This window comes from Falco peregrinus, chromosome 7, assembly GCF_023634155.1.
Source record: "Falco peregrinus isolate bFalPer1 chromosome 7, bFalPer1.pri, whole genome shotgun sequence".
NCBI lineage: Eukaryota > Metazoa > Chordata > Aves > Falconiformes > Falconidae > Falco > Falco peregrinus.
In genome coordinates, this window is record NC_073727.1 from 42,908,182 (window position 1) to 42,934,765 (window position 26,584).

General features: G+C 41.4%; 1 protein-coding gene across 2 annotated transcripts; it reads left to right on the plus strand.

Annotated features, from left to right (window-relative positions):
* Nucleotides 1-1,981: 1,981 nt before the first annotated feature.
* TMEM242 (transmembrane protein 242) lies at nucleotides 1,982-25,752 on the plus strand. 2 transcript variants are annotated; one of them, XM_055810410.1, is made up of 5 exons: nucleotides 1,982-2,156; nucleotides 4,213-4,313; nucleotides 9,498-9,635; nucleotides 20,310-20,364; nucleotides 24,537-25,752. In XM_055810410.1, the coding sequence occupies exons 1-5, from the start codon at nucleotides 2,027-2,029 to the stop codon at nucleotides 24,554-24,556; spliced, it is 444 nt and encodes a 147-aa protein (XP_055666385.1). In that variant the 5' UTR covers nucleotides 1,982-2,026; the 3' UTR covers nucleotides 24,557-25,752. The 2 variants fall into 2 exon arrangements, with proteins under 2 accessions (XP_055666385.1, XP_027652664.1); XM_027796863.2 differs by lacking the exons at nucleotides 1,982-2,156; nucleotides 20,310-20,364 and adding an exon at nucleotides 3,707-3,761.
* Nucleotides 25,753-26,584: the final 832 nt, after the last annotated feature.

The following is a 26,584-nucleotide window of genomic DNA, read 5'->3' on the forward strand; positions in this document are numbered from 1 at the left end:
TGACTACACTTGTATGCGTAACGTAACAGTGACAGAGAAGGAATAAGAATGGAAAATGCAAGGCTCTTTGGTGAGGTATACATAAAGGGAGATAAAGCATTATATTCAATTATATAACAAGATATTAATATTGTAACCTAAACTAATTTTGCTGAAAATTTCATGTTTTTAAACCAGGACAATTTATTTTACAACACTAAGAATTTTTAGTTATTCACTAACACACAGTGGATTTCAGGGGTTTTATTGCCCTACTTTAAGTCTCTGTGAATGATTAATAGAGACAGATTTTATCAGACTCTCTTAAAAGATAGATTCATGGCATCGTTCAAACAAGGATTAAATAACATCATACCTTTCCTCTTTCTTCCTCATTCCAGAGAAGATTTGAAAGCAAGTGATGTCTTGACTGATGCCAACTCAAAAAAAATCCTGAGAAGAAAATCTAGGACTTTATCATCAAAGACACAAAAAAAAGATTAATCTCTCGCATAGTTCAATGATTCTTCTAGCAGATGCAATGGTGATCCTGACACAATTTACAAGCAAAATGACACGTATGCTGCTTATTTAGTTTTATGCATACTAATAACATTTAGTTTATATAATAGTCATATACACTTCAGTATGAAGATAAAACAAAAAGTGTTTTCTTCTTTTAATACTATTGCTGTGCAGTTTTTCTAAGACTACCTTTTTCCAAGCCTTTCCAGGAGGTTTTATTACTATTTGTGGCAAAGTCTAATGCTATTCCAAAACACACACGCAGGATTTTGGGGTGCTTTTTCCAAACGAAGGAGGACAACTAGAAGTCATTTAGGTGCTGTCCAGATTAGAAAAACTGAGTTAGTGACAATGGGTCAGCTACAGAGCAGAGATACTGCCTACTTCTTTTGCAGTAACTGCATCTTAAGTGTGTGGAATTTTAACTGACACAGTACACGGGCTATTAGGAAACATCTTTGGGTTGTTTTTTCAGAAGGACCATGAACAGGAAGTTTCCCAAAATACTAAATTTTTGCCTAGCAACCCAAGCCCCTATAATTAGACCCTTTAGATACAGACTATAAATGATGATGAAAAGACAACAAAGAAGGAAGCTGGGGAAAAAAATATGTTTTAGATTTATTTACATTCTCTGCTTGCTGTTAAAGCACTGACTGTTATAAATAGAAGTATACTTTACCTGCCTGTACCGAATGCTTGTAGGTTAGTATACCATTTAATAAATGAACACGTTCTGTAGAGTGATCGGTAAGTGTACAGCAATCGATACCCATCAGCAACAGCAGCTGATAATTACTGTGGCACAGGCATGACAGAAAACAGCGATGTGTGGTTCTCAGTATTACTTCGATCCCGGACATAATTTACATGTATATTAAGATTTATTTATGTAACTCAGGAGAATGAGAATTTTGAACAAGAAGACATATTCCTGAGCAACACCACTCGCCAAGATACAGTACAATTCACGAGAAGTAGGAATCTCTCCCGGTTTTGCTCCGCGATGCCCATGCCGCTGTCCCGCAGGCTCCAACACCCCCCCCCCCCGGGAGCCTGCGACAAGAGCCCCGATGTCACAGGCGTTGCCATCTGCCGCCAAGTGTCCCTCTGCGCGGCCCGGGCTGTGGGGGCCACCGACTGCGCCCCAACGACGGGCCCTCGCCGACGGGGCGGCTGGCAGCGGCATCGGAGCCGGCAGCGGCCGAGGGACCCCCGGGCCCCGGCTCACCGGGGCGCCCCCGCCCCGGGGCACGCTCTGCCGCCGGCGCCAGCGCCCCGAGCCGCCGCCCGGGCGCGCAGGGGGGCGCAGCCGCCTCGGCCACCGGTGAGGCGCCCCCGGGGCTCCCGCGCCCCGTCCGCGGGGCCACAGCGGCCGGCCAGGACCCCGGGGGCAGCTGGTGCCCGCCGGCACGGCCCGGGCGGCGCAGGAGGGACGGCGGCTGCGCGTCCCGGCCCAGCTCCGTTCCCTTCCGGGTAGCGGCCCGCAGCCGCCGCCTCTTCCTGCTCCCGGCCCGGCGCCATGGGGGCGGCTGTCGGCGCGGACGGCCGGGAGGGGGCAGCGGCGGCGGCTCCGCTGGATGCCGGGTGCGGGCTGCCCCGGGGGGCTGGCAGCCCTGCGGCGTCCCAGGACAAGCTCTTCTTAATCAAAGGTGCAGAGCGCCCTCCTCCCCTCCCCCCCTCCGCCCGCACGGGTCAGCGGCGAGCAGCAGGTGCGGGAGCCCCGTGCCGCCGGTCCCGGCCGCCGGGAGGGCGGCATCGCAGCCGGAGGGCTGCCCGTGCCTCCTTTGCCGTAGCTCGGGGTCTGCCTGCCCCGCTCCTGTCCCCGCGGAGCCGCCCGGGCGCTGGGACGGCCTCGGGCAAGGCGTCTGGATGCAGCGAGGGAGCCCCGCAACGCCGCCCGCCTTTCCCCCCCCCATCCGGCGGCGGCGCTCGTCGCCCCTCAGCCGCCCGCCCCCGCCGCGGGGCTTCGGGCTCGGCGCGGGCTGCCCCAGCGCTGCCGAGCGGGGTCCGGGGCCCTGAGGCGGGGGCGGCAGCGGGGTGCAAAGGTGCCCGGGCCGAGGACGGCAGCGAGATGGCGGCGGGGGCTGGAGGGAGATTAACCCTGCGGGGGTGGGAGCGGGGTCCGCGCCTAGCACTGCCGGGAACCCCTGAGCAGCCGCTGGCAGAGGCGGCTCGTACGGGGCACAGAGGCGCTGCGGGCTCCTGAAGCAGTTCCCGTAACCAGACCAGCGGGTCTCCCGGCCCGGTGCCGGCCGCAGCAGCTGAGGCGCGGGGAGAGCCCGGCCTGGGAGCGGGGCCGCAGCCCCCCGCCGGGCGGCCCCAGCCACTGCCCGGGCTCCGGGCGCCCCCTGGCGGAGCGGCGGCCGCAGCTCCTCCCGCTCACTCGCCCAGGCTGCCCGGTCCCGTCCCGTCCCGTGGCGGAGGCGGGCAGCGGCGGGGCCGGGCCGCCGGGTGGGTGCTCCCGGCTCGCAGCGGGGTCCGTGCCTCTGCGAGCGTGTCGGGCAGGGCGCTGTCCCCTGCGGCCGCGCACCTTGCCCACCCCTGCAGCGCTAGCCGGCCCCTCCCGAGGAGGCCGTGCATCGAGCTCCGCCGCTTTGAGAAGTTAATTTAAAAGCAGTTATTTCTGAAATCGGGGAGATCTCGGTTGGCAGACCTTGAAATGTAAAGCGCAGGGGGCGCGCAGAGCTCAGGCAGCCCGTGAGGGCTTTCAGCTCCCAGGCGCAAGAGGTGCTTTATGGATTTCGTTGACACAAGTACAGCAAACTTCTACATCATAATAACAGGATCATTAATTTTTTAAAAGTAAGACATATAAACATGTTTTGCTTCTTACTTCCTGTTCAGACCAGTTTTTTAATTACCTAACTGGTATTTGGAAAGGAATACCGGGGAAAACAGGCTGGGTGTCGATAGCTGCAAAGGAATAACTTGTAATCCCTTGAATTTTTTTAATATTAGTATGAATCAGATGGGTTTGTACTTAGTCTTGGTAACATGCCTGTTTTTTTTAAAAACATGCCTGTTTTTTTAAAAAGTGGGCAGGTATGGTTACATGTGCCTTTGATGTAAGAGCTAGAAGGATCAAGGGACCCGAAGTCGCTTTGGGAACATTCTGAAAGAACTGAAAAGCGAGCAATGCTTTCTGTCCTGGAAAAGCTTCCTGCTCGTCTCATTTTCTTTTTTTAAATAGAGCATTGGAACATAAAACGAAGAAAGCTGAAGAACAAGTGTTGTATATGGAATGGTCTTCAGAGGTGCTGGTGGATTTTCAGGTGGCCATTTGAAATAACAAGTGATGCAACAAATATAACTACATCTGCCTGTTGGGGAAGGGTGAGGCATAGCTAGAGAACAAGATGATTTTAGCAGCCTGGCTCTGGAGTGAGAAATTTCAAAATACTGTGAAAAGGCATCATGGGATTTGAATGATTTGTGTGTGTGTGTGTGGCTTGAAAATAGGTACACTTGCCATTAATCTTGACAGTGCTCTATTTCATAGAATCAATATTATTTCTTGCCATATGGAGTTAATGTAAATAATGTAGACAGCTGTGCCTTTCCCTTCAGCATGTGCTGACAGATCTTAATTTTTTAGGTTTTATTTTCAAAAAGGTTTGGTTTTGTGGTTTTGGTTTTTGTTGATTTTTTTTTTTTTCCTCCCCTTAACGAAATCTTCATTTTTATTTCTTAAACTTTTCTTGGCAGGTGGAATTTTTCTAGGTACCGTTGCTACAGCAGGAATGATGGCAGGTTTTGGCACCACACTTGCCATGACAAAAAAGAAGAACCCAGACTGGTTCAGTAAGGTTTGTTGCTTTTAAACTGTTTTCTGATTGTGATATGCAGGAAATAAGAATGCATCTAATGCTGTATAGAAATGTTGATGTATGTGGAGTTTGGCTGTACAAAGTTGATGGTGAGAGCGCTAGACAATTGAAGTCAGTAGGGGTAGGATTAATTTAAAAATTGATTCAGAGTTGGCACTGCTAAGTACTTTAGTATTCAGAATTAGTTGAAATACATAAAGCTTACACTGTTTGCTGGAATCATACTGCTGCTGTATAATGGACTATAATTGAAGGGCTGTGATGTGAACACGCTCCAGAGCCTGTATCCACCTCAGTGATCCAGTTCACCATGTGGTCCTACAGTGCCACAGTGAATCAGGGAGCGAGGTAACTGCAGTAAGGATGAGAATGAGTAAGTAGGAAGCCTGTAAGTTGTGGAACATGCAAGTAGCATAATTTAGTCAAAATTTAAGCTCTCTCTGCTCCCTTCCCACTGTGTAAGGGGACTGATGAGAGTGGGTATTGGCTTTGTACTATGAGATCTGATGGCCAAAAATAGTCTGATCTTACGCAATTACTAACAGGATCGACCTGAGCATTCTGAAGACAAAAAAATGCATAGCAAAGCTAGCAATTATACCATGTTGGTATATTAATCTGAAATACAGCGTATTTAATTGACGAATGCTTTTTTCCTTGCTAAAGCTTTGTTACTGCGCAAAATGTCAAAAATGGACCCTTAAAATTGTTCAGTATTGTCTCCACCAAGCCCATAAAATACAACATATATTAAAGATGTTTTTAGGGAGCTGATAACTTTTTAAAATGTTAATTCAATAACAGTGCATATCAATAGAAAAAAAATTTCTCCATTGCACTTTCTGTCAGAGCCTTTGAATCAGATCACTCACAATCTCCTTTTGTGGTCAGAGAGCATGAGATCCTTCTATTGCCATTCTTTTTTCCTCTGTAGGCTGCTGTTGCATAACCCATCTGTTGCCTTTCCAGCAACAATAAAGCCAGTATGGTTTCTTTTTTGAAATAGGCAAAATGGAAAACTGCATGGGAAGTTATTTTACAGTATTTTTTTAACTTTTTTTTTTTTAAAAAAAAAGCTCTTTAAAACTTCCTTTTTCCTGAGCATTGCATTTTTTCCAGCTCACGCATATTCTTGGCTGGCTGAGCTGTCCTGTTATCAGTGTGAAATTTATCAAGAGTGACACTACATTGACATCCGTGAATATATATGCTACAAATGCCACCAAGTGATACATACTATTTCGATTTTTGCTGAAAACCTGTATCTGCTACTATCTGTGAAAATGAATTACAACGGTTTGCTAGCAAAAATCTGTGATTCCTTGGGCCCCTCAACTTAAATACTGCAAAGTGTAGGAAGATGCTTTTTTGTCGAGCTACTTGTAGGTGAGCAATCTCAAAAAGGGAGGCTAGACTTTGAGAATGATTTAACTGTCTGTAGAGGCTCTCTGAGGCACCAACAAGGTAAACGGTTTTGCAGTGGCATTCTTAATTAAATTTATAGTTACTTAACTGCAAGTAATTTTTAATAACACATCATGTATAATAACAAAAGTGTAACTATGAATAACTACAGATGATTGCATCCTTCTTACATGTTCAGTACCTAAATATTATTTTTATCCATGTTAGGGTGAGGCTGTAGTTTGACAGGTACTTCAAGCAGTCGTCAGCCAGCATTGCTGTTGAAAGACGTAATCCTGCCAGTTCTTAGTTTCTGGCAATTCATGCCAGCCCCTGTAAAGGCACCAATACTTGTGCTACTGGGTTGGTGTGATGATACTGGTTAATTCTGTGGGGTTTTTATTTCTTGCATTAGTTTTAGTCCAAATCAGTCTTCTGATCCCCTTCACTGCATGGCTGGAGTGACTGCATTGGCACAAGCTTGGGGCAAGGTCTGAAGGAATGAGAATGTTGAGGAAGAAGGAAGGAATGTTGAGAAGAAATGCAAGACCTATTCTTTCAGCATCTTTGCTGGCTTGTGCTAGTTTTTATGTCAGTGCAATGGCAGCGTGGAAGTCAGGTGGAAACAGGAAGCAAACATAATGGAGCCTGGGACAGATTTAAATGGTTTTATGGGAGCAAAAAAATAGCAGTTTAGAGGGGAGGCTGTAGCATCACAGCATCATGAACTCATGATTGCATTCAGACTTCCAGGAAGCAACAATATGAGACCCTACTCTTGTAGAGTAGCATTGATGTTACTGGTAAGAGATGAAGCTGAAATTTCACCTACTGTACCTCTTCTGTGGCAGTGAAGTAAATAAATGTAAGCATTTGTGGGACTCATGCCCAAATTGACTCGAAACTGAGATTACATAATTCTGTTTAGTATGAACCACTGCAGAGAACTTCAGTTAAGAAATTATTGGTTAAAATTAAATGCTCAGATGCAGCAGCCTCCTATGATGTGTCCAGTTTTACCGGCATCTATCCAGGTGTTTAATTTCACAATGGATTATGTCATACAAAACGATTAACATGCTGAATACAATCTAAGAGAGCAGTTGAACACACCATTTATTTTAGGCACTGCTGCCTTTCAGACACGTTCTTATCCACAAGGGGATAGTTAAAGGGTTGAGGCCTGTGTCGGTGAAAAACAACATAATTTCTCCTGCTCCCACTTCCTGCTTATATCCTCCAGAAAAAAAAAAAAGCAGCATATATTTTGGTAACCAAATCAACTATTTCTGCCCTATATTTTCCTGGCCTGGTTTTTAGAAAGACTCAAGTATTGTTTAATAGCTTGTTTTTTAAATTAAGTTGTTGCTTTTTTAAAGAAAAATACAGGACCAGTAATGAAGGTAAGACAATCTGTGCTTAGTATAATGGGCTTGTGAATAAAACTCAGTTCTCTTAAAAATGTGCTTTTGTTGGTGACATCTTTTCTGCCATGCTACTGTTGTCTTTTTAAATTATTTAGCATTTCATTGATCAGCTTTCTTGATGCTCTGAACAGTGTATCTGATAATCATATAATAAACTGTCTTGTTTACATAAGTCCTTTTCTGTGTACTTAATACCCTGAGGAATCAGCGTGTAACTGAATGCTGTTTGACTGCTGTCAGTAAAACCAGATCAGTTGTTTCCACTTACCACTATTTTTCTGGGGCAATCAAGCATTTAAATAGTATTTGAATGGGTTAGGGGTTTTTTTCCTCAGCAATTTTCACAGGTAATGACTCCTATTTAAAGATTCTGTGTAGAGGATATTTTTGTCCATTCATTTCCCATCTTTCAAATGGTCGAAATTTTTCTGCATGTTGTTGCATATGGTTAGACTATAGAACCAGGAAAAATGTCAAATAATTATCAGCATTTTAAATCTACTCAAAGCAGTCACTGCTGAAAGAGTTATGAAAGTTCATTAGCTATGGTAAGGAAACAATAGGATGTGGTATATAGTGTGACTAGAGATTTCTGCTGTTTGTGTCTGTGTGTGTGCTTGCAGAGCATTGTTTTGTTAACAGCTTCCACTTCAGGATGTCCAAATCAGAATAAATAAGGATCAAGATTTGTCCTTGGGTAACTGTGCCTACAGCTAAATCCTAAGGAAATGTGTTAATGCTGAGGACTGTCTGAGGATCATTTTAATATTTCAATAATTAGGAAGCCAGGAGTAAAAAAACCTGCTGGAGCTATTTCACTGACCTAACACCATAGTGATAAACACTACATATGTTTAATTATATCAAAGAAGAAAGAAGAACCATTAAAAAAAAAATCATCATCTTAAAGCAAGAATACAAAATATTTTTTTCCCACTTTTTGTGATTAATAGAGAAGTGCAGCTCTTTGGCATGTTTTGGAGGAAAATGTTTTGGATCCTTTTGCAAGTTAGTTTTACTTTTCAGTATTTTAGACTGTAGATGAACTAATTCTTTTCTGAATATATTTGTATGCTTGCAGCCTTATTTATGTTTACCTCTGAGCAATAATTTTTTTTTTTCTCCAAGATACCCAGTAAGTAAGTAGGACTGTTCAGTTGTCTAAGGACCATAGATGCCAGTCTAACATTTACCATCTGGAGTCTGGGTTTCCATGTGAAGAATTGAACAGTGATCCTTTGAGGAAAAAAACCCAACCAAATCCTCTTGCTGATGTTTACCACAATGAGCAAAAGGATTATGTCTGTCTTACTGCTGTTGCAGGCTACATAGGCTGAGGCTGTCCTATACCAAATAGGTACAGTAAGGTGGGTGTTGTGAGATGAGATCAACTGGCCAACAGTGAATGTGTGGTGGAAATTGATTGACATCAGCCAGTGTGTGGCTTATGCCCTTAGTAGCTGCAATTTATGTGCTGTGATGGAGAAGGTTTCATTGCTGTTGGGACCTCATTGTGGCTGGGGCTCTGTTGTTCTTGGCCTGAGGTGGCTTTTCCAAGTGACAGTTTTGTGTTTTCAGGACTCATGGCAGACTCTTATGCAGCTGTATCTTAACAAATGGTTAAAACCACCTACTCTTGTTTCTGATAAAAATGAGAAGTATGGAGGCTGCAGAGCATTTTCCCTGTTGCCCCTTGGTGAACTCCGCAGGGGGAAGGGTTCAGCGTTATTTGCTCTTCACAAAATTTCCCTAAGTGGTTTCCAGAGCTCCTTCAGAATTGCAGCCCCTTGAAATTAGTCTCTCAGTCACTGTTATATCCTCTCTGTGTCCAGATGAAAGCTACTTGGGTTCTTCCAGTTGCTTACTCTGCTGTTTCAGGAGTGCAGATAAAGACCTTGTAGGCCAACAGTTGCCCCACACCTGTACCCCTCAAGAAAAAGTACCAAAATCAATGACCTACAGTGATTATGTTCTGATGTGACTGGCATAAGGGCTTGTAACTGATTTTGATTAAGTTTTGTATTTTGACTGGTGGGATAACTAAGTGTTGGACTCTGTGCCAATGAAACGGTTGACTTCAGCATTTCTGGGTAATAAAAATCATCCCCAGGTGGTACTGGCAACCATGAAAGCTGATCCTGGTGGGAAGGCAGCTCATCTACCCGCTTCCTTGGGTCTTTGGGTCTGCTGGCAGCCATAACAGTTTCTGTGGTCATACTAGTACAGCTGGCAAGTCAGGAAAAATGCTAGATCACTAAGTGAACTTACTTAGTTTATATTTTTTTCCCAATTATTGTTCACTTTGTATTGATCACTTTATTTTTGGTTGTAGGGGATTACTGCCACAGCTGCACTACCAGAGAGTGGTTCATCACTGGCCTTACGAGCCCTAGGATGGGGCTCCCTCTATGCGTGGTGCGGAGTTGGATTGCTAAGTTTTGCCATCTGGAAGGCTCTGGGTGTGCACAGTGTGAGTAGCAAGTGTGATCCCCTCAAATGCCATATTTTTCCTTGGGTAATGCATCTTGGGGGGGCATTTCTGCACTGCTTCAGCCTAGGAGTTACACATTCATTCATTCATTCACAGATAGATTGACTAACCAGAGTGTATGCACAGAGGGAAGGCATTCTTATATCTGCAAAAAATGGGATGTTGTGGGAGGAGACAATTTGGGGGGAGGAACAATTTTGTCCTGCTTATGTTTATTTGCACAGATGTTTCAGATTCTTCACAAAAGACACAGTGTTCTAATTTAGAGACTAAAATAGTAGCCACAAACTTTCTGTATCTTTTGCTTACTGAATTGAAGGCTACCCCCTGAATCCTATCTTTAGAGTATTTATTTGTCCAAGTTCCATTTTTTTGCATCAGGACACTTGGGCATAAGAAAAAACCGAGGGGAAACCAGCTTGCTTTCTAGTGCATTTCTGGAAGGGACAAGGGGGCAGGAGATTGAGTTTCACATGCAATAGAATGTGACATCAAGGCAAAGAAACTCAGGAAACATCTGTACATCCCAAGAGGCTGAGGCTGTCTTTAGTAAATTGCTTATGTTCCAGTGTTTCACAGTGTTGAGTGTGAACACTGAAGTGTATGTAAGCAGTAATGAGCCATGACTTGAGAGTCCCCTGCAGCTTTAAGTTCGGCAGAGCTGTCTGCATCCTCTTTAGGACTAGGAATGAATAGACTTCCTTTACCTTCCATGGCGAGTTATTTATATATTCGGCAAAGTGTCTCCCAAAACTAAAAGGAAGAAGATACTGCTTCATCCCAGTACTGTTCTCATTAATGTCTTTATTCAAGTTCTCACTTCTTGTCTACTCGGCTGATGTATCCTGTAGGTCATGATTTTGATCCCAACATGCAGCACTACACAGTGCCTTCCTTATTCCTTAGTTTTCAATGTTGATTCTCAATAGGAGGCAGTAAAGGAAGGCAAAACGCCAAAAAAGCATAGCAGGACACAGGAAACAGCAACAACACAATTTGTTTAAACTCCAGTCCTTCTTGTGAGGCTGTAGTGGAACGGCAGAGAAGGGGTAGGAAGGGCGGGAGTACCCGTTTATGCTCTGCGTGCTGAGCTCCATCAGTCCGCTCAGTTTACTGTCAGTTATATTATCAGCCAAAAGGATTCGTTTCACGCTATGCTGCCGATTCTGATTTTCGTTCTGTCAGAGTACTTCTGGTCCTGCTGAAGGACAGCGGAATCTGACCCTAGTCTGCAATTTACATGAACCGTTTTTTGGTGAGCTTGATTTTTACCTCCTTTGACTTCTGTACTAGCCTAGACCCACAGTTGCCTGGTTTCCCTCTGAGGCTGCTTTCCTTGGGACTGCTGACATGGAACATCCTCGTAAGCTTGAGATGGCCAAGTCCCAGGACATGCCAGAGGCTAATGGGGCTTCTGGTTACCTGACAGCAGCGGCTTTTGTGTCGGAGGCATATAGCATGCTGCAGGCCATGGGAGAGACTCGTTGAGCGTTGTGCCTAGTCAGAAAGCTTTACCTTATTGTATTGTGTGTTGTGTTATTGTTGAAAGGAGTTGGGGGAAGCTGTTTTAAGAGGCTTTTGCAAATGCCTGTTGGTATAGGTTTCTGCTGTGGAGCGCTTACGTTTCACTGTAGTGCGTGGTGAGAACTGCAGACGCTGACGGAAGCAAGATTTCTGTCAGGAGACTGTGTCTGCACATGATTTCGAACAGCTCGCTCTCTGCTCTCCACTGACATACTTATTGCATTCACTATTGACTTTTAAATTCCCACGGCAGAAGGGAACCACATACAATAGTGCTACTCATTATTGCAGAATCAAAAATTAGCGATTTGTAGATTTCCTGTCACACATTTCTTTTTCCTGTTTTACTATATATCTGTTGAAATCAAATATGTTTAAAATTGCTGGAGGCACAAAAGCGGAAGTATGTTAAAAATGAAATATTTTGACCAAAGAGAAGAGGTTTATTAGCATTAAAATATATTTCTAGAGTAAGTCATATTTCTTTTTTTTACTGTTGTTGATTCTTTTTGGATACTGCTTTAACATAACACTCAGGAGCAAACACTGGCTATTGAAAGATAGTATTTTTGTCCTTAAATATCATCTTCCTGAACAGCTGAGGTTAGGTAAGGGTTATAAGCTGCCTGGTACATCATTAGTTCTGAACTCTTTAACATAGCTCATTTTAAGGAGGGCCTCTTTTTTTTTTTTTTTTTTTTTTTTAATTTTCCTATTTCAGGGGGACATTCTGATACTTTCGAAAATTCTTAATTGCTATCATGTAACCAGAGATAATAAATTAACAATCAGTCACTTAAAATACTGATTTTTAAGGACACACATTAGATGCATGTGTTGTGTCTAATAATTATAAGATAGACACAAAAAAATTAAGTTTTATTTGTGGGAAAGTACTGAAGTGATCACTGAGTGAAATAGTTTCTTTCCACATGATCTGTTCAGACCACAGGACACCACAGATACTGCACTAAGCTCAGCATTTTCAAATGAACGTTTTAGTTTCAGTTAAGCTTTTTAAAAAGAGGCTCTTACAGATTTACCTGAATAACAATGTCTTGAGCCTTCAGCGTGGTTGAGCGCTGTGAATTCAGTTGCTCTGTAGTACCTGCAGGTTCCCAATACCTGTAGAAGTTCAAGTTACAGTTTCAAACACAGTATCAAGATTAGAAAGCTATGAACTTAACGCAGACTTTAGCCCTGGAAAGTGCTGTACTATACATGACCTGAGGGGAGACTCGGCTGATTTTGATGCCAGGAGTCTGTGAACTTGTAACTAAAGCTTTGGCAGCTGGACAAAGCTGCTTCACCTTAACTGCCTTTAACAGTAACCAGCAGCTCCTGGGACCTGCTAATTTGTGATCCGGCCCTGCTAGGCAGCAGTTTGATGTGTTGTAGAGCTACTGGTAATAGTGGTAACAGTCCTGACAGTTAATATAGTCTCTTGATATTAAATTATTAAGGATAATAACATTCGGATTGTAAGCAATGCAGATGTTTCATTTAGCAAACAAGCAAGCTGGTTCTGTCACATGTGGGAGTTCGTTAACTCCAGCGCTTTCTGAAATCCATTGTCAACTATATTCACTGTGACTGTCTTGGTGGGATCTTAGTGGATAAAGGACTGACCTTCGCTTGCAGAGTTTGCAGGGGAGTTCTGAGTCAAGTAAGACTGAGTTGCTAAGTGTTGTTTAATGCCTCATGTCATCTCCAGGAGTAAAATACAAGAAGCCACAGCGGAAAATCAGACATGATGGTTTGGCAGGCATCACACCAAAAGGAGCAGGGGAGCTAGCAGATCTTGAAGTGTAGCTGGTTTGGCCAGGAAAGCCATTGAGCAGTTCCACTCCTGACTGGCCATCCCGTGGAGACGGCTGAACCTCGTGCATGCCACAGCTTGGGCTGGCTTTGCTTTGCAGGAGGAGGAGAGCAAAGCTCCTCGGTGAATTTGGAGATGTGTGGTGAAAGCTGTGCTCAGTGCTCTTGGCGCTGTGAACTCTGCTGGCGTTAGCCATGGGCTGGGCCGAAACGGGGCTGTGCAAGGGGAGTGACTGAATTGCCCCAATCGTCCTGTCAGCGTGCCAGCCATAAACCCGTTGTGATCATACCGGTGTCCGCAGGAAGAGGTGGCGAGCGTCTCCCACGCGCTGCCAGGATTTTTGGCGCTCCGGGGGGGAAGGGGCCTGCGTTATCGCCCCGCCGCCGCCAGGCGCCGCTCGGGGGCGAGGCGGGAGCGCGGGGGCGGCTCCGCGGCGCTGCAGCGACACCTGCTGGTGGAGCCGCGGCAGCAGTGGCGGCGGCGGCGAGAGGAGCCCGGTCGGGGTGAGCGGGTCTGATCGTCTCGCACCGACCCGGATTTCAAACCTGGCGGTGCGGTAGTGGCAGACGGTGTTGCCGTTAGTTAGAGCCCGGAAGAGCGGTTTCCCATGGTATCATTGCCAGAACACTGATTTTTAACGTTTGGGGATGTGTTTCCTAGAAGCACAAATTATCAGGTATTATTAGGATAATATGTATTTCCCTAAGCTTTGTGACTGTTTAAATTATCTTGTCACCACTTACAAAGTCAGAGATAAAATGACAAGAGCAAACTGGCACGATATTTCCTTGATGAGTTATAATTGCTGTAATTAGTCCATGTCCGTCATTCTGAAGCAGCGTCGCCATTGCTCAGCAGTTTGTGTCGTGGAAAGAAGCTGAAGCCACGGTTCAGCGTGCCTCATCCTTACAGCTTCTGAGGCAGCCTGTGCTTGCCATAGAAGCAAGTCATTGCTAAGATCTGTTCCAGACACTGAGGTGGTGCACTGGCTTTGGTGATAATAGATTTTTGTTTAATCTTTGTGGTTTATTGGTTTTTAAAACAGTGCTATGACAGTGCCTACTTCCAGCTCTTAAATGGCTTTATTGTTAAAGGTGGGTTCCCTGTAGCTTTAGTCTGCTGCTTTTTATGCCAGCATGAAAACCCAGGGGTGATAGTAAGTAACTGATCTTTATATCTAAGGGATATAAAAGATTTTATGCTGTTTCAGGTTGGGTTGTTAATATCCCCTGACTGCAGTAACCACTCTTGTAATCTAAGAACAGGCTGGTAAGTAGTAAACCCAACTAAATTCCAGTCAACTTTTATTCCTAAGTGGAGAAGTGGTAGATCAGTGAGGGCTTGGTGTGACAATGGTTTAAGTTCTGTTTTTCAATAATGTAAAAGAGAAATCTTCATTTTCAGAACCTTAGGAGATGGTGGTTATCAAGTTTTATATAGTACCTCTTGCAGAAAATAACCAGCTGTTAGTAATAAACCTTTTGAACTTGCAACTTGCTCCCAGCCATCGCTTAGGAAAATATTTAAAGTCAGTCCCGCTCTGATTATCTTTGGTCATAGAAGCTGTCTATATTAGCAAGTATCACCGACCAGCAGCGCTGGAGCAGTGAAGCAGCTGGGGCCTGAGGACCTGACACCTACAACCATTCAGGGGCTTTTTCAAATTTGGACTGACTCTGGCCTTGCCCCATGGCTTGAATGCCTGCTTGCAGTTGGAGTATGTTATGTGCGCTCCTAGAGCGCTGCTTCAGTTTTGTGTCACCGTAAAGAAACTCAGTTCATGTATTCTGAGACAGTACACAAACTCATGCCTAGTAAGCATGGACATCTGGGAGATCTGCTGCTGGAGGGCACTCCTGATCTGAACTCCAGGCTTATCCAGACACACCCACAGTTTCCTCTCTAGGCCCTCAAAAAATAGAAGGGCATGTGAAATGTTAAGCACAAGCTTAATAATTGGCATCTGGCTTGAAACAAAGTGGCACCCCCTTTTTTAACAAGTGTATTTGCTATTTAACAACTTCCACCTCGTGTCATTATCTTACAGGGGTTTGAGCTTGTAACCTCAGAACCCTGTAGCTGCCCACTCCTGGTGCAGTGGGCTGACTGTTTGTGATGCAAAATACAGAGGTCTTGAAATAAATTTTGTGTAAAAAAAAAAAAAAAAAAAAAAGGGTTTGGCCAATTGGTTATTAATATTTTTTTGAAGTTGTGAAGTGTTTTGAAACATCTTATTCCATCATTCTCCATCTGAAATGCTCAATGAAGTTTTAAATTTTCAATTGAATAGTAAATGGTGTTTCACTCAGTAAAAAATTCAAAATGATCTTAAAACCCCTGTTGTTACACTTGACCTAAACAAGTGTTTTTGTGGAAGTGTCAAAAAATTAAACCTTTCTTATTTTATTTACCTGTTCTACAAGTGTGATCCACCATACCTTTTGGTTGCTTGGAAAAATGTTAGTTTCATGATTTTCTACAAATTACAGTTGAGCTGTAAACCCTTGTTTTAAATAAGCAGTTGGGGTTTTTTGTTTGTTTGTTGTTTTGGGTTTTTTTGTTATATTAAATTTGCAGCAATAGAATACTTGACAGGTATTAAAACATACCTGTGAATGCCTGATGTTCTTCTTTTTAGGTTTTTTTTTTTAAACCGTCAGTAACTATGAGCCACCTTTTAAATGCAGAACAATACCCTCAGCCCTTGTAGACTGAAGTATACACAATTAACAAACAAGATAAATTATACTTTAAAAACCCTTTTGCTCTTCATGCCCTCAATAAATTAGGTTTTATTTCCTCAGACATAAAAGCATTCATTCTCCCATAGGAAAAGGGCCAGGATGATTCATATGAAGGTTTGTGTGATTCTGATTGTTGCTTCCACATCTGTTCCATGGAAAGCTGTAAAAATAGTGAGAAGAATTGCTTAGCAAATTGTAACTAATATAGTTATAAAATATTAGTTTATCATTTTTATGGTGACTCCTAATGAAATATCCTGGTTTTCATTGGTCTCAACCTTTAAAATATTAACAGACTAAAACAACTGCACAGCTGTAAAGAGACATCTAAAACAATTAAAGCAATAGAGAATACATGCTTACCATGGTTTTGTTGGTAAGGACATTTCCTCGGTGGGCAGATTTTCTCTAGAGGAAATCAAACCTCTAAATCACCATTTTAAGCACACAAATAACAACATCCCTCCCGCTTACTTTGAGAGATATTTGATACAATTTTGTGAGACTGTAGTCATAGGTACAGTATAAAAAAGAATATTGGTTTTAAGGATGGATTAATTTAAAAAATAAAATGAGAACATGGAGACATAGTCTTCAAAAGTTATTGGTGTTGGCATCTGTAAATAGTACTAAGAGCTGTAGATACCAACCAAGTATAGACATATTGCAGGGGCTGAAATTTTTATGCTATTTCATAAATAAACAAATGTTGCTGTAAAAGCAACGTATCTGCTAGAATCATTCTAGAGTCATCCTAGAGTCATTCCTAAATTTTTTATTGATATTAGTTTTTAATTATAGTTGTATCTAATCCTCATCTAAGTATTATTCATGAAGTTTCTATTCCTTATCCTGCTTATGTTTGATTGCATAATAAAGCATATATTTTCCTTGCTATTTCATGATCATGTATTTCAATATAAATCAAATTTGCCCAGGTTTTTTTAATGTTCTCTTATTTCCTCAACACTTAACCAAAATTTAAGCTTTTAGAAAGAAGATGGAGTACAAGTTAGTTCTTCCTCCTCCTGTTTTTACAGTAAAGCATAAAATACATACAGAAAACATACACAGAAAAAATACTGCTTTTATTGCCTGATTAGTTTGGTGTGGAGAAGACATATACGTACCACTGGTATTTTATCCAAGAAGTAAATTAAAATAAAAAGTAACCTATGAACTTCACTGTGTACTTGATCAGGCAGAATGCTTATTCAAGGAATAAGATCGTAATTTTCTTACTGGAAAGCTGCAGATGTAGCAGGGGACAGTTGTAAGTATTGGTCTTGAATATGGGCAGACTGTAACTGTAGCTGTCTTGAGGAGTTACTCTGCTATGTCTTGGGACAGACTTGTAGCTGTTTGCTGCCACCAACCCGTTAAGAAGCTAGAAAGAACAAAACCATGTTCGTCTGTGGTCTGAAATTGCCTCTGTGGAGCAGTTCTGCATCACCATAAGTGGGTTGATCCACTTCTTGGCTGCACTAACTGTGAACTGCAAGTGTACAACTGAAATCTGAGTAAAAGCTTACCTGCTAGGTGCAAATTATTCATGCTATATCTTGGTCCCTTGGGATCTTCCTGTGCTTCATTTAGTGGGGTGGTATGGCCCTGCTGGTCTCGCCCTTCTGTGGTCCAAGACCTCAGCTGCTCTGCTTCCCTGAGGCACCCAGCCGTCCCTGCCTGGCTCTGGGTGTCACACTGGCTCTGGCAGGTTTCCTGCCTGGAATTCAGCTCCAGTCGAGGCTTATGCATCACTGAAGAGTTTTGGTTTTGTGCTGGCTCTTTTCCCAGCCATGAATCTTACTTGGGGGTGATACATATCATGAATTCCTGGATGTGTAGAGGGAAAAAATTACTCAAGTTGCCCTTTTCAGGAACTGCCTGCTTGCAGACAATTTGTGTTTTTAATTTAATTCAGAAATCCAAGTTACAGCACAGAAGAGCATATGGAGTTGGGACACATCCTGAGATTTCGGGTCCATTAACCAACTTGCTTTATACAGTTAGGTATTTAACTATTTTAAATTTTGAATTACTTCAATATTAATTTTTCAAATTGCCCAGGGTGACTAAGGAGCAGTGACTAATACACTATAATAGACTAATTCTGTGCATGTCCTTTCCAGGCACTCAGATTTGAAAGTAAAATTCTGCAGAACTAAATGTCATGTTCCTCAGTGATTTCAAAAGTATTTCACTCCATTTTTCTTCATGACATGAAAGCCTTTTGCAACAAGGTTGTATAATCCAAACTTTGTACTGTTACTTTTATTTTGAAGCCTGATGTAGCATCACTGAAATCAATGAGAATACTTGAGAATGAGACACTTACTTAGTCACCTTTGACATACTGTATACTACAAAATATACAACAAAAACTTAAATCCTTGGCATTTTATTTCAGAAAGATTAACATGGACATGTATCCAATTTTAAAAGGGTATTTCCATATCTCTGAACCTAAGGAAGTTACTTTTTTGTTTCGGATTGTGGTTTACAAAATCACTGTTTTGGTGCATATAAATTAATAGCTCTTTCCCATTGATCATAAATAGCTTATCATTATTTTATTTTATTTTTAATAATTCAAAATAATCTAGCCATAAACCAGAACAGTTTTGTTTTCTTTAGGCTTTTCTACTAGAATGGCATCTTCTTCCTTTTACAATAGATGTATAGAAAGACACTTTCAGGCTACCAGTTAACAATCTCACTTTTGGGAGCTGAGTGACATTCACACAGAAATTAAAGCAGACAAAGTGGAGCTAGTAAAACACGTTTGTGATGCAGACCAGCTATCTTCCCATTTGTGATATGCATTCATTTCTGAATGAGTAACATGGCTGCTGCATACTTGGACAAGTAAGATGAGGAAGATATTTCATGTGTTTTATCTCTTCATGTGACCCAATCATTGGAAAAGAGGCAGCCTGACCCTTGTGACTTGACAGCTCTCGGTAGTTCACTGGTAATTTGAGACAGAATATGTAGTAGCTGTAGGAAGCTACTACATATGTATAATGAATTGGGAACTGACAGCTGCGTTCTAAACAGTGACGACCCATTCCCCCTCTCCCTGTAAAGTTCACGTAGGTTATTTTCATGTTATTTTTCTTTTTAAAAGCATGGGAACTGTTTTATCCAATTACACAGGATTTATAGGGATAAGTTTCTGGAAAACATGTCTACGTGTTTGTTTAATTTTCGGCACTGTAAATGGCCCTCTTGATTTCAAAGAGAGTATTCAACACTGCATAAAGTTAAGCATGTGTGTAAGTCTCCATGGGATAGGGGGTTAATAGGAGCTCTTGACTTCTCTAGATGCTTTAATAAAATTCTGCTGCTGCTTTTCTTTTCTCTTTGCAAGCCTGAAACACTGTAATCGGCAAACAGGATTTGAACAGTGTACTGTAACAGTGCAGCGTAAGACAGTTAAATATTGGGATGTATTCTGCCAGGATTGACCCTCTGAGGGCCATTTTCATATACCTGTAGTTCTGAATAATCCAAGCATTCATAATGCCTTTGCCAATGATGTGTAAGGTCTGAGAATATGAACCAGGGCTCTATTTTCCATGCTTACTTTAGAGGTTGACATGCAAACTGGCACAGGGTGACCTGCAGTGAGTGCCCCAGTTTACACTGAGACTCAGAGAATCACCCTCAGCAGCAGGCTGCCTGCTCTGCTCTTCCAGTACTGTAAGGGCTCAGCGCTTGCCGTTTTCTACAAATAACTTGCTATTTCTGTATGTGGACCTTGGTAATTGTTTGCTCACAAGGGCAGTAGCAATTATTTTAAGATATGGGAAAAGGTGGCAAGCACAGTCCTTGCTGATGCTTTTAGATCCAGGGCAGCCCATCTCATCCTCGGGCGTTAGGAAATGGAAGGTGGCTGAGGAGAACGCAGGGAATGTACGTACTGTATTCTGCTGCCAGTCGATATTCCAGTTCAGGGCATCTAACCTCATTTCACTTGGAAGCTAATGTAAGCAGTTCTTACTGGTGCAAGTACTGAAATAGGAAACTAATAATTCCTAGAATCTGGGTTGGCCTATTATGAATGTCAGACATTAAGGAGAACATTTCTTCGTAAAACTTTCATTCTAGGATTCAAATAGACTCTTTTAGCCCCTCTTCCATTCATTTTAATATGAACGGCCACATAAGTGCTCTCAGTAATAGTGCTATCCCAATTTTTGCATGACATTCTGTCAACGATGTACATTAAAAAGAGATTATTAAATGGAAGATGCTTTTAGGTCCCCATATTTTTGCCATCTGAGGCAGGATCATTAGGTTAAGATAAGAAAATAACAGTGATCTGTAGCTATTACAGATTATTTAATGCAGTAAGGTAGATGATACCCTTTTAGAAAGAAGCCTGACAGAGGTGGAACAGTTACTGTAATTTATTTGGCAAGAAAAAACAGCGTCAAGCTTTGCAATATCTGTGATAAAAAAATAAAATTCATTTGAGTGAAATTCACTTCAGAGAGTTGCCTCCAGGAATGGAGCATGCTGGAATGTTAAGAAATGTGTTACAAATCGCTCATGTACCACTAGGTTCAGAAGCAACAGCTAAGAGAGTGGCCTGCAGTACTGAAGGCAGCAGAACGAGGTAAAATACATTCAGCTTTTTTGCTTGGTTTACTGCGCTGTTAATTGAAGACATCATAACAGTTGAACCGAGTACCCCAGTGTCAGCGTGGCTGACAATAATAAAGAGGCAGGCATTTCAGTGAATTATTTCAAAACAATCAAGTACTTAGTACACATATGGCACATTAGATTTCATAATTAAATTAATGCTTTTTGATTTGAGACCACTGGTATGTGTATTGTGGAATCTGGAGGAAATACAGATTTCCAGGAAGGGAGAGGGGAGAAGAGACCTCCTGAATGTCATGTCTGCTAAAAATCCAAAAGGCAAGGCATGACACAGATTCCTAATTGCAGCATTTCCCTCATCGAGAAGTGTGCTTGTCCCCTGAGAGGTAAAGCAGGTAAAGACAAGATCCCAATTCTTGCACCTCAAGTGTGCTGTTTTAATAGAACATAAAGCCAGATTCATCATTACAAGAAGCTCACCACACTGCAGGAGGTGACTGGATACTGGTAAGCCCAGTTTGTTGAAGGACAGCTGGTACATGTTCAGGGAACAAATTCACTACAAGGATCATCTGAAGCTGCAATACACCTGGTATGATGCTGTCAACTAGATGCAAACAAGAACAACCCCAAGGCCAGCGTGAGTTACTTTGGAGGCCAAATATATTCCTAAATATATAAATACATTAAGTAGAGTTTGGCCAGTCAAGGCCCAGAATATCAAGCTGATAGTCTTTGGCTGAAAGATGTCAGCCTAAAATTTGGTGTTAGAACAGTTCATAATCAGGCAGACATTGTGACTAGGACAGAAGGGATAGGAACTTGGGGATGTGGCTTCCACTGTCATTCGTGTGTGTACACTGGTTCCATTACCTCAGAGAACAGTTACTTTTCAAAGTCTTCTCCAGACTTTTCAAAGTCTGCTCAGAGTGCAGCGAGAACAGTGGCTAGGATTTGGAAGTACATTCAGGATAGCAACAAGCACAAATGTGGAAATGGAGGAAGAAACTCAGAATCTGATGTTATTTAGTGGAATAGAAAAGAAAGAGGAGATACCTTAGAAGTCCAGATCAAAGCCCTAATAAATACTGTACTGCACTTTCTTACTGGGAGGAGATGGAGACGGGGAAGATAGAAGTCCATGACTAGTACTGTGTTGCTTAATGTATTGTTAGTAAGAACTGAAAAACTGTTGTGGAGAGAAATAATAGGATGCGGTATCTTTTAAGCTGTATTGAAATGAAAATTTCTGCTAAGAGTCGCTGTGCATTTGTATTGTGAAGAAATTGGCCCTGTTTGGACATACTGTATTAGTGGGGCCCATGCCAGTCGCTGTAGATGACACCCTTCTTAAATCGCTGACAACCTAAAGCATAACATTGGGAAGACAATGCACAATGGTGATCAGCTTGGCATTACGATTTATTAAGATAGCTCACTGTCCAGGAATCACAAAGGAAGGTAGTTTGTGGAGAAATATAAAACATGGTCAAAGTTGTGAATTGCAGTGAAAAACTACTTTTTTGCAGAGGGGCCTTGTGGAAAAGGGCATAGATGCTGGTAAGAGAGGAAGTGGTAAGTGAGGCATTGAGTCTGGCATCACTTGCAAAATGATTTTACAAGTAGAGCGTCAAAATCTGGGAAGACAAGGCTGAGGAGGTTTTTCAGGGAGTGTTCAAAGCAAAAGAAAGACATTGAATATTTCAGATCTGGTCCACGTGTTAAGGAAAAATTGTTTTTCCAGGAAATTAGTTGCTTTTACATGCAGAACATAAATTAGCGTTCTGAGGGGAGAAAAATCTGACTATTTTTAAATCTGCAGCTGCTAGCAGTGTTTTAGTACTTTCTAAATAGATACCGTTTTTCTTTTAGAGCAGAGCCGTATTATTTCACAGACAAGATTTTTTTTGCATTCGAGGGTTAGTTTGGCATGTTAGTAATTACAAGGTAGTTGTTAAGAATGAGGAAACACTGTACTTTTCTGAATGGCTGTCCCAGCCATCATCCCCCTTTTGGAGGCTTTATATAAATGCTTTTAGTTTTCCTTTGGTTTTGTGTGTCTTCAGTGGAGTAACAGAGGCATCCTGTAGAGCTTATGAGTGCATCATTTAAATTTGACACTAAAAGAAATTTAGAAGTCTGTGTTTAGAAACATACAAAAAAATCTACATTGCACCAGATCATTAGCGGATATAAAATGATTTATTTCCAGTTACACCAGCTGAGCTACAGCAGTTTACATCAGGGTAAGATCTGACCATCCCTGTGTTACCAAACAGCCAGGTAATTCTTAGAGGGAGACGGAAGAGTAGAAGAGTTGGTTCACTCTTTAGGAAGTCAGAAGTGTTAAGTAAATTGAGTACTTCCTGAACATCAGAGAGCTGGGGTAGCTTAATTACAGAGGACTGGAAAAAAGAGCTAAGCCAAAGCTCCTAAAGCATTTCTTATTGTGAATGCTTGTATTTAATTGTCAACAGTTGTTTAATGTAGTTTGGGCTGTTCCCCTACATCAGCTCTGATACTGGTGTTTATTATTCTTGGAAATGCTAGCTGTCTATGAGAGGTTTTCAGTTTTAAATAAGCAGCGAAAATACTAGTTCAGGAGCAATTGTGTGCAATTGCCAAGGTTTTTAAAAACCAAGAATGAATAGTTAATCAAAACAGCTATCTGATCAGAATAAAATACAAAGCAGACAGTGAATTAGCTTTTACAGAAGAACACAATCAGGATAAACCAAAAAAAGACCATTTGGCTCTGCATTTTTCTCCTACTTTATATAACATGTATTTTCATTTGATTAGCAGTACCCAGGTATTTTTACACAAGAACTTTAATTCTAAAAGGCTTTCATCCATCATAGTTAGTTATTGTCTTAGTAAAGGATTGGTAATTTCTTTGTAAATTGTTTCATTCTTTGTACCAGCTGTAACTTGAATAATTGCATTCCAGCAAGGTTTCACTAAAGAAGTACCAATTCTTTGTCAGAATTATTCATATGCAGAAGGACTTGAACAGAAAATGGCTCAAAGGTATTTGTAAAAAAACCTGATGACCCATAACACACAAAATGTAGGCATATTAGAGAAGATTCCTATGTGGCTGTTTAGAATATCTGGATTTCCTGGAACCTCCATGGGACATACTGCCTGAGACAACATTTGGTCTTCAAGAGGTCGTTGCATCAAGTACTTGAATACCACATCTTGTCTTCTCTGTGTGAATGCCATAGATTCTGTAGGGCTTCCTAAAAATAGCAGTCCAAAACTTGCCTGTACATCCTGCTGTTTGTGTAACAGAATTTTCACTGATTTGACTTTTCCATGCCTATCCTTAAAAAATATATTATACGTAAAAATATATGTAAAAATCTTGGAAGAAAGTAACCTGCTAAATTTAAATATTCTCTTCAAACAGAAGTGACTTTTAAATAAATTTCAGTTCTGGCCTGCCAGGGCTATTGAATCAGACATCGGTGGTAAAATGGTTATCATAAATATAGATTTGGAAATTGCTGTTAATATATTGATATACAGAATATGAAACTAGCAAACTTCCTCTTTCACAATTTCTTAATTTAACAACAGTGCAAGAAAAGCTTGGTCCTGTATATCATTATAAATCCTGTTTTCCTTCCTACTAATGTGTGAATTTGAACAAGACTTTGTTTTTTCAGCTGTATCCATATGGTGGGATAAACCTGAACTGTCAGAGCTGACCAGTATTTTTTATTTAATCCTTGTTGTAAAGTCCTTGAACAGACCTATTGGGCCTTTAATGCATTACAAGTGTAGAAAAAGGCACTGTAGAAGAAGTGGACGTATGGGCACATTCTATGGAACTAGTTTTCCTCCAAACAGAAGATTTTATATGTGTGTGTATATATGTATGTAGTTGTTCGTGTAACAGTAGTGAATCATTCAGGCAAGTCGTCCAACTTAGGCAGCCCAGTGTGGTGCTTTAGAAGGGGGGATTGTTGTGGGTCCCTTCATACTTTTTTTCATTTGTTAATCAAACCAACATAATCAGAGGGAAAGTCTTACTTTTCTGTTATTTTTAAAGTCTTTTTACCTCTTCTTTACCTCACACAACTTATTTTGTGGAATAAGCCCGAGATTCATGATACTACTTTATTTGCTTCTTATTAATGGTTAACTGATTTTATTTTTTAATCTCTTTTATAGATGAAAGAATTCCGAACTAAAATGCAGTCAATGTTTCCTGCAATTCCTAAAAATAGTGAGTCCACTGTTGAATGGGAAGACTTACTTAAATCAAAGTGAAAGACTCAGAGCCATTTGGAGATGTCTCGTTCAGCAAGAACAGGAGCAGAAGTAGCAGAAGTGTCCCATCTGAAAAATAAAGAAAACTCAGACTGAGCAAGTTACTGACTGAGTTCACTGAACCCGGGGACACCAGTTAACATGTAGCAGCAAGGGAATTAAAAACAAAACAAAAACAATTTATATTGTGGTTTTCAGTGTGCTTGGTATAGTTGATTTGTGAGGAAATAAACCCTCCAAGATAAGTTGGTTCCAACTTGAAAAAAGACTTTCTCTTATGAACACTTAAAGTAGAAACTGATCTTCAGTAGGAAATACAAGGACAAAACCCCAATAAACTCTTATCCCATCCTGTGTCTTAAGAGGAATTTTAGGAAATTTCTGTAGGAGACAGATAACAGTACTTTGAGTGACATTTACATGTTCAATTAAGAATATGACCATCAAGTCAATTGTAACAGATCTGTTACTGAGCCTGAAGGTAAAGCATACCACTCTTCTAAAAATAAAGGAGCTACTTAAATTTGCAACAGAGAAAGTATCTAAGCCAAATTATTTTTGTATGTCTGAAGGGAAAGTTTAAAACATCCAATATGCAAGACATACTGAGCTGCTCTATAGAGCATCAGAAGAGAGCTCTACAAAGTGCAGTTTTCTCAGTATTAGCTTTTTTATTGGATTACACAATACTGAACCAGACAGTTTGCATAAAACTCTTTAGTATATTTGTATAGCAATTTAAGTTGTCAGTGAAGATAGTATAAAACAGTGAGATACCCGTCTGTCCTACAAGTATTTTCAGCTAAGAAAGTGTATGGGCAGGGCTTGTTTTTTTCTGTTTCAGTGGTTCCTGTGGATCTTCCATCAGGAGAAGCAACATGACATTTTCCACACTGCAGCAATCTCATGAAGTGTGGGTGTAAACTGGGAAGAATAATGTCTTATTCAAACATTGTGTTTGCAGAACTGTAGATCTGTAAAAATGCAGAAAGAATAATAAAAAAAGCTATCAGTGAACAATCCTTTGTTGAATTTGCAGTTATCTGGATTTTTTTTATTAATTGCACACAGTCCAGTTAGTAGGTTGTCAGGTTTAATAAAGTTCTCTTAAAACCTGTCTTTTGTGATTAAGTCTTTATATTCCTAGGGAAGAACATAAAAAACCTGTAAATGTCAGATCAATAATAGAGAAGTATGGTTTTCCTATGAAACATGTAAAGTAGTATCTTTAAAGCAACTGAAGTTTAATAGTTGACATCTTCTCCACAGCTTGATGCTTGTAATCAATATTAAGTAAATTGTGGTGAATACTGCTATCATTTGCACATGAAAAATGGTGCTATTTTCATATTTCTGTTCGTGTGCAGGGTGATACCTGTATTGCCTACACTTACGCGTACTAGTGCTGAGTTACCAAGTTTAGCCAAGTAGCCGTGTCATTAAAACCAGTCAAGTACTGAAGTAAATAAAGGCAAATTACATGATGTCTGTAAGAATGCTTTAGTTTCTAAGGTGGGATTTGGATATCTGTCTTTGTTGGGTTAAATAACTCACCCAAATCAGTCAGCCAAAGTTCCGTGCACGATCAGTGGGGAAAGACAGGGCTGTTCAGAGGGTGACTTGTCCTGTACTGAAATGAATGGCTGCTCCTGGAATTGTGCGAAGCATCTGACCTGATCTACCTGCTGGCTGCCTCTGAAAAGAGCCGCTCTGCCGTTGCTTACCTCCCATCAGCATGGTGACTGCATGGGCACAGTTCAGGAGAAACTCAGAAGAAAAAACGAGTGGGTTTCTAGTGCTTAGAGCTCTGAGGGTTAGACAGGTGCTGGTTCTTGAAGGGAGAGCTGTCCCTTCTGGTAATGGTTAGCCAGTGGATCAATGTAACTTATTATAAGAAAAATCCCTTATGACAGATAGAATGAATTAAACCTGGAGGTGCCCAGTTATAT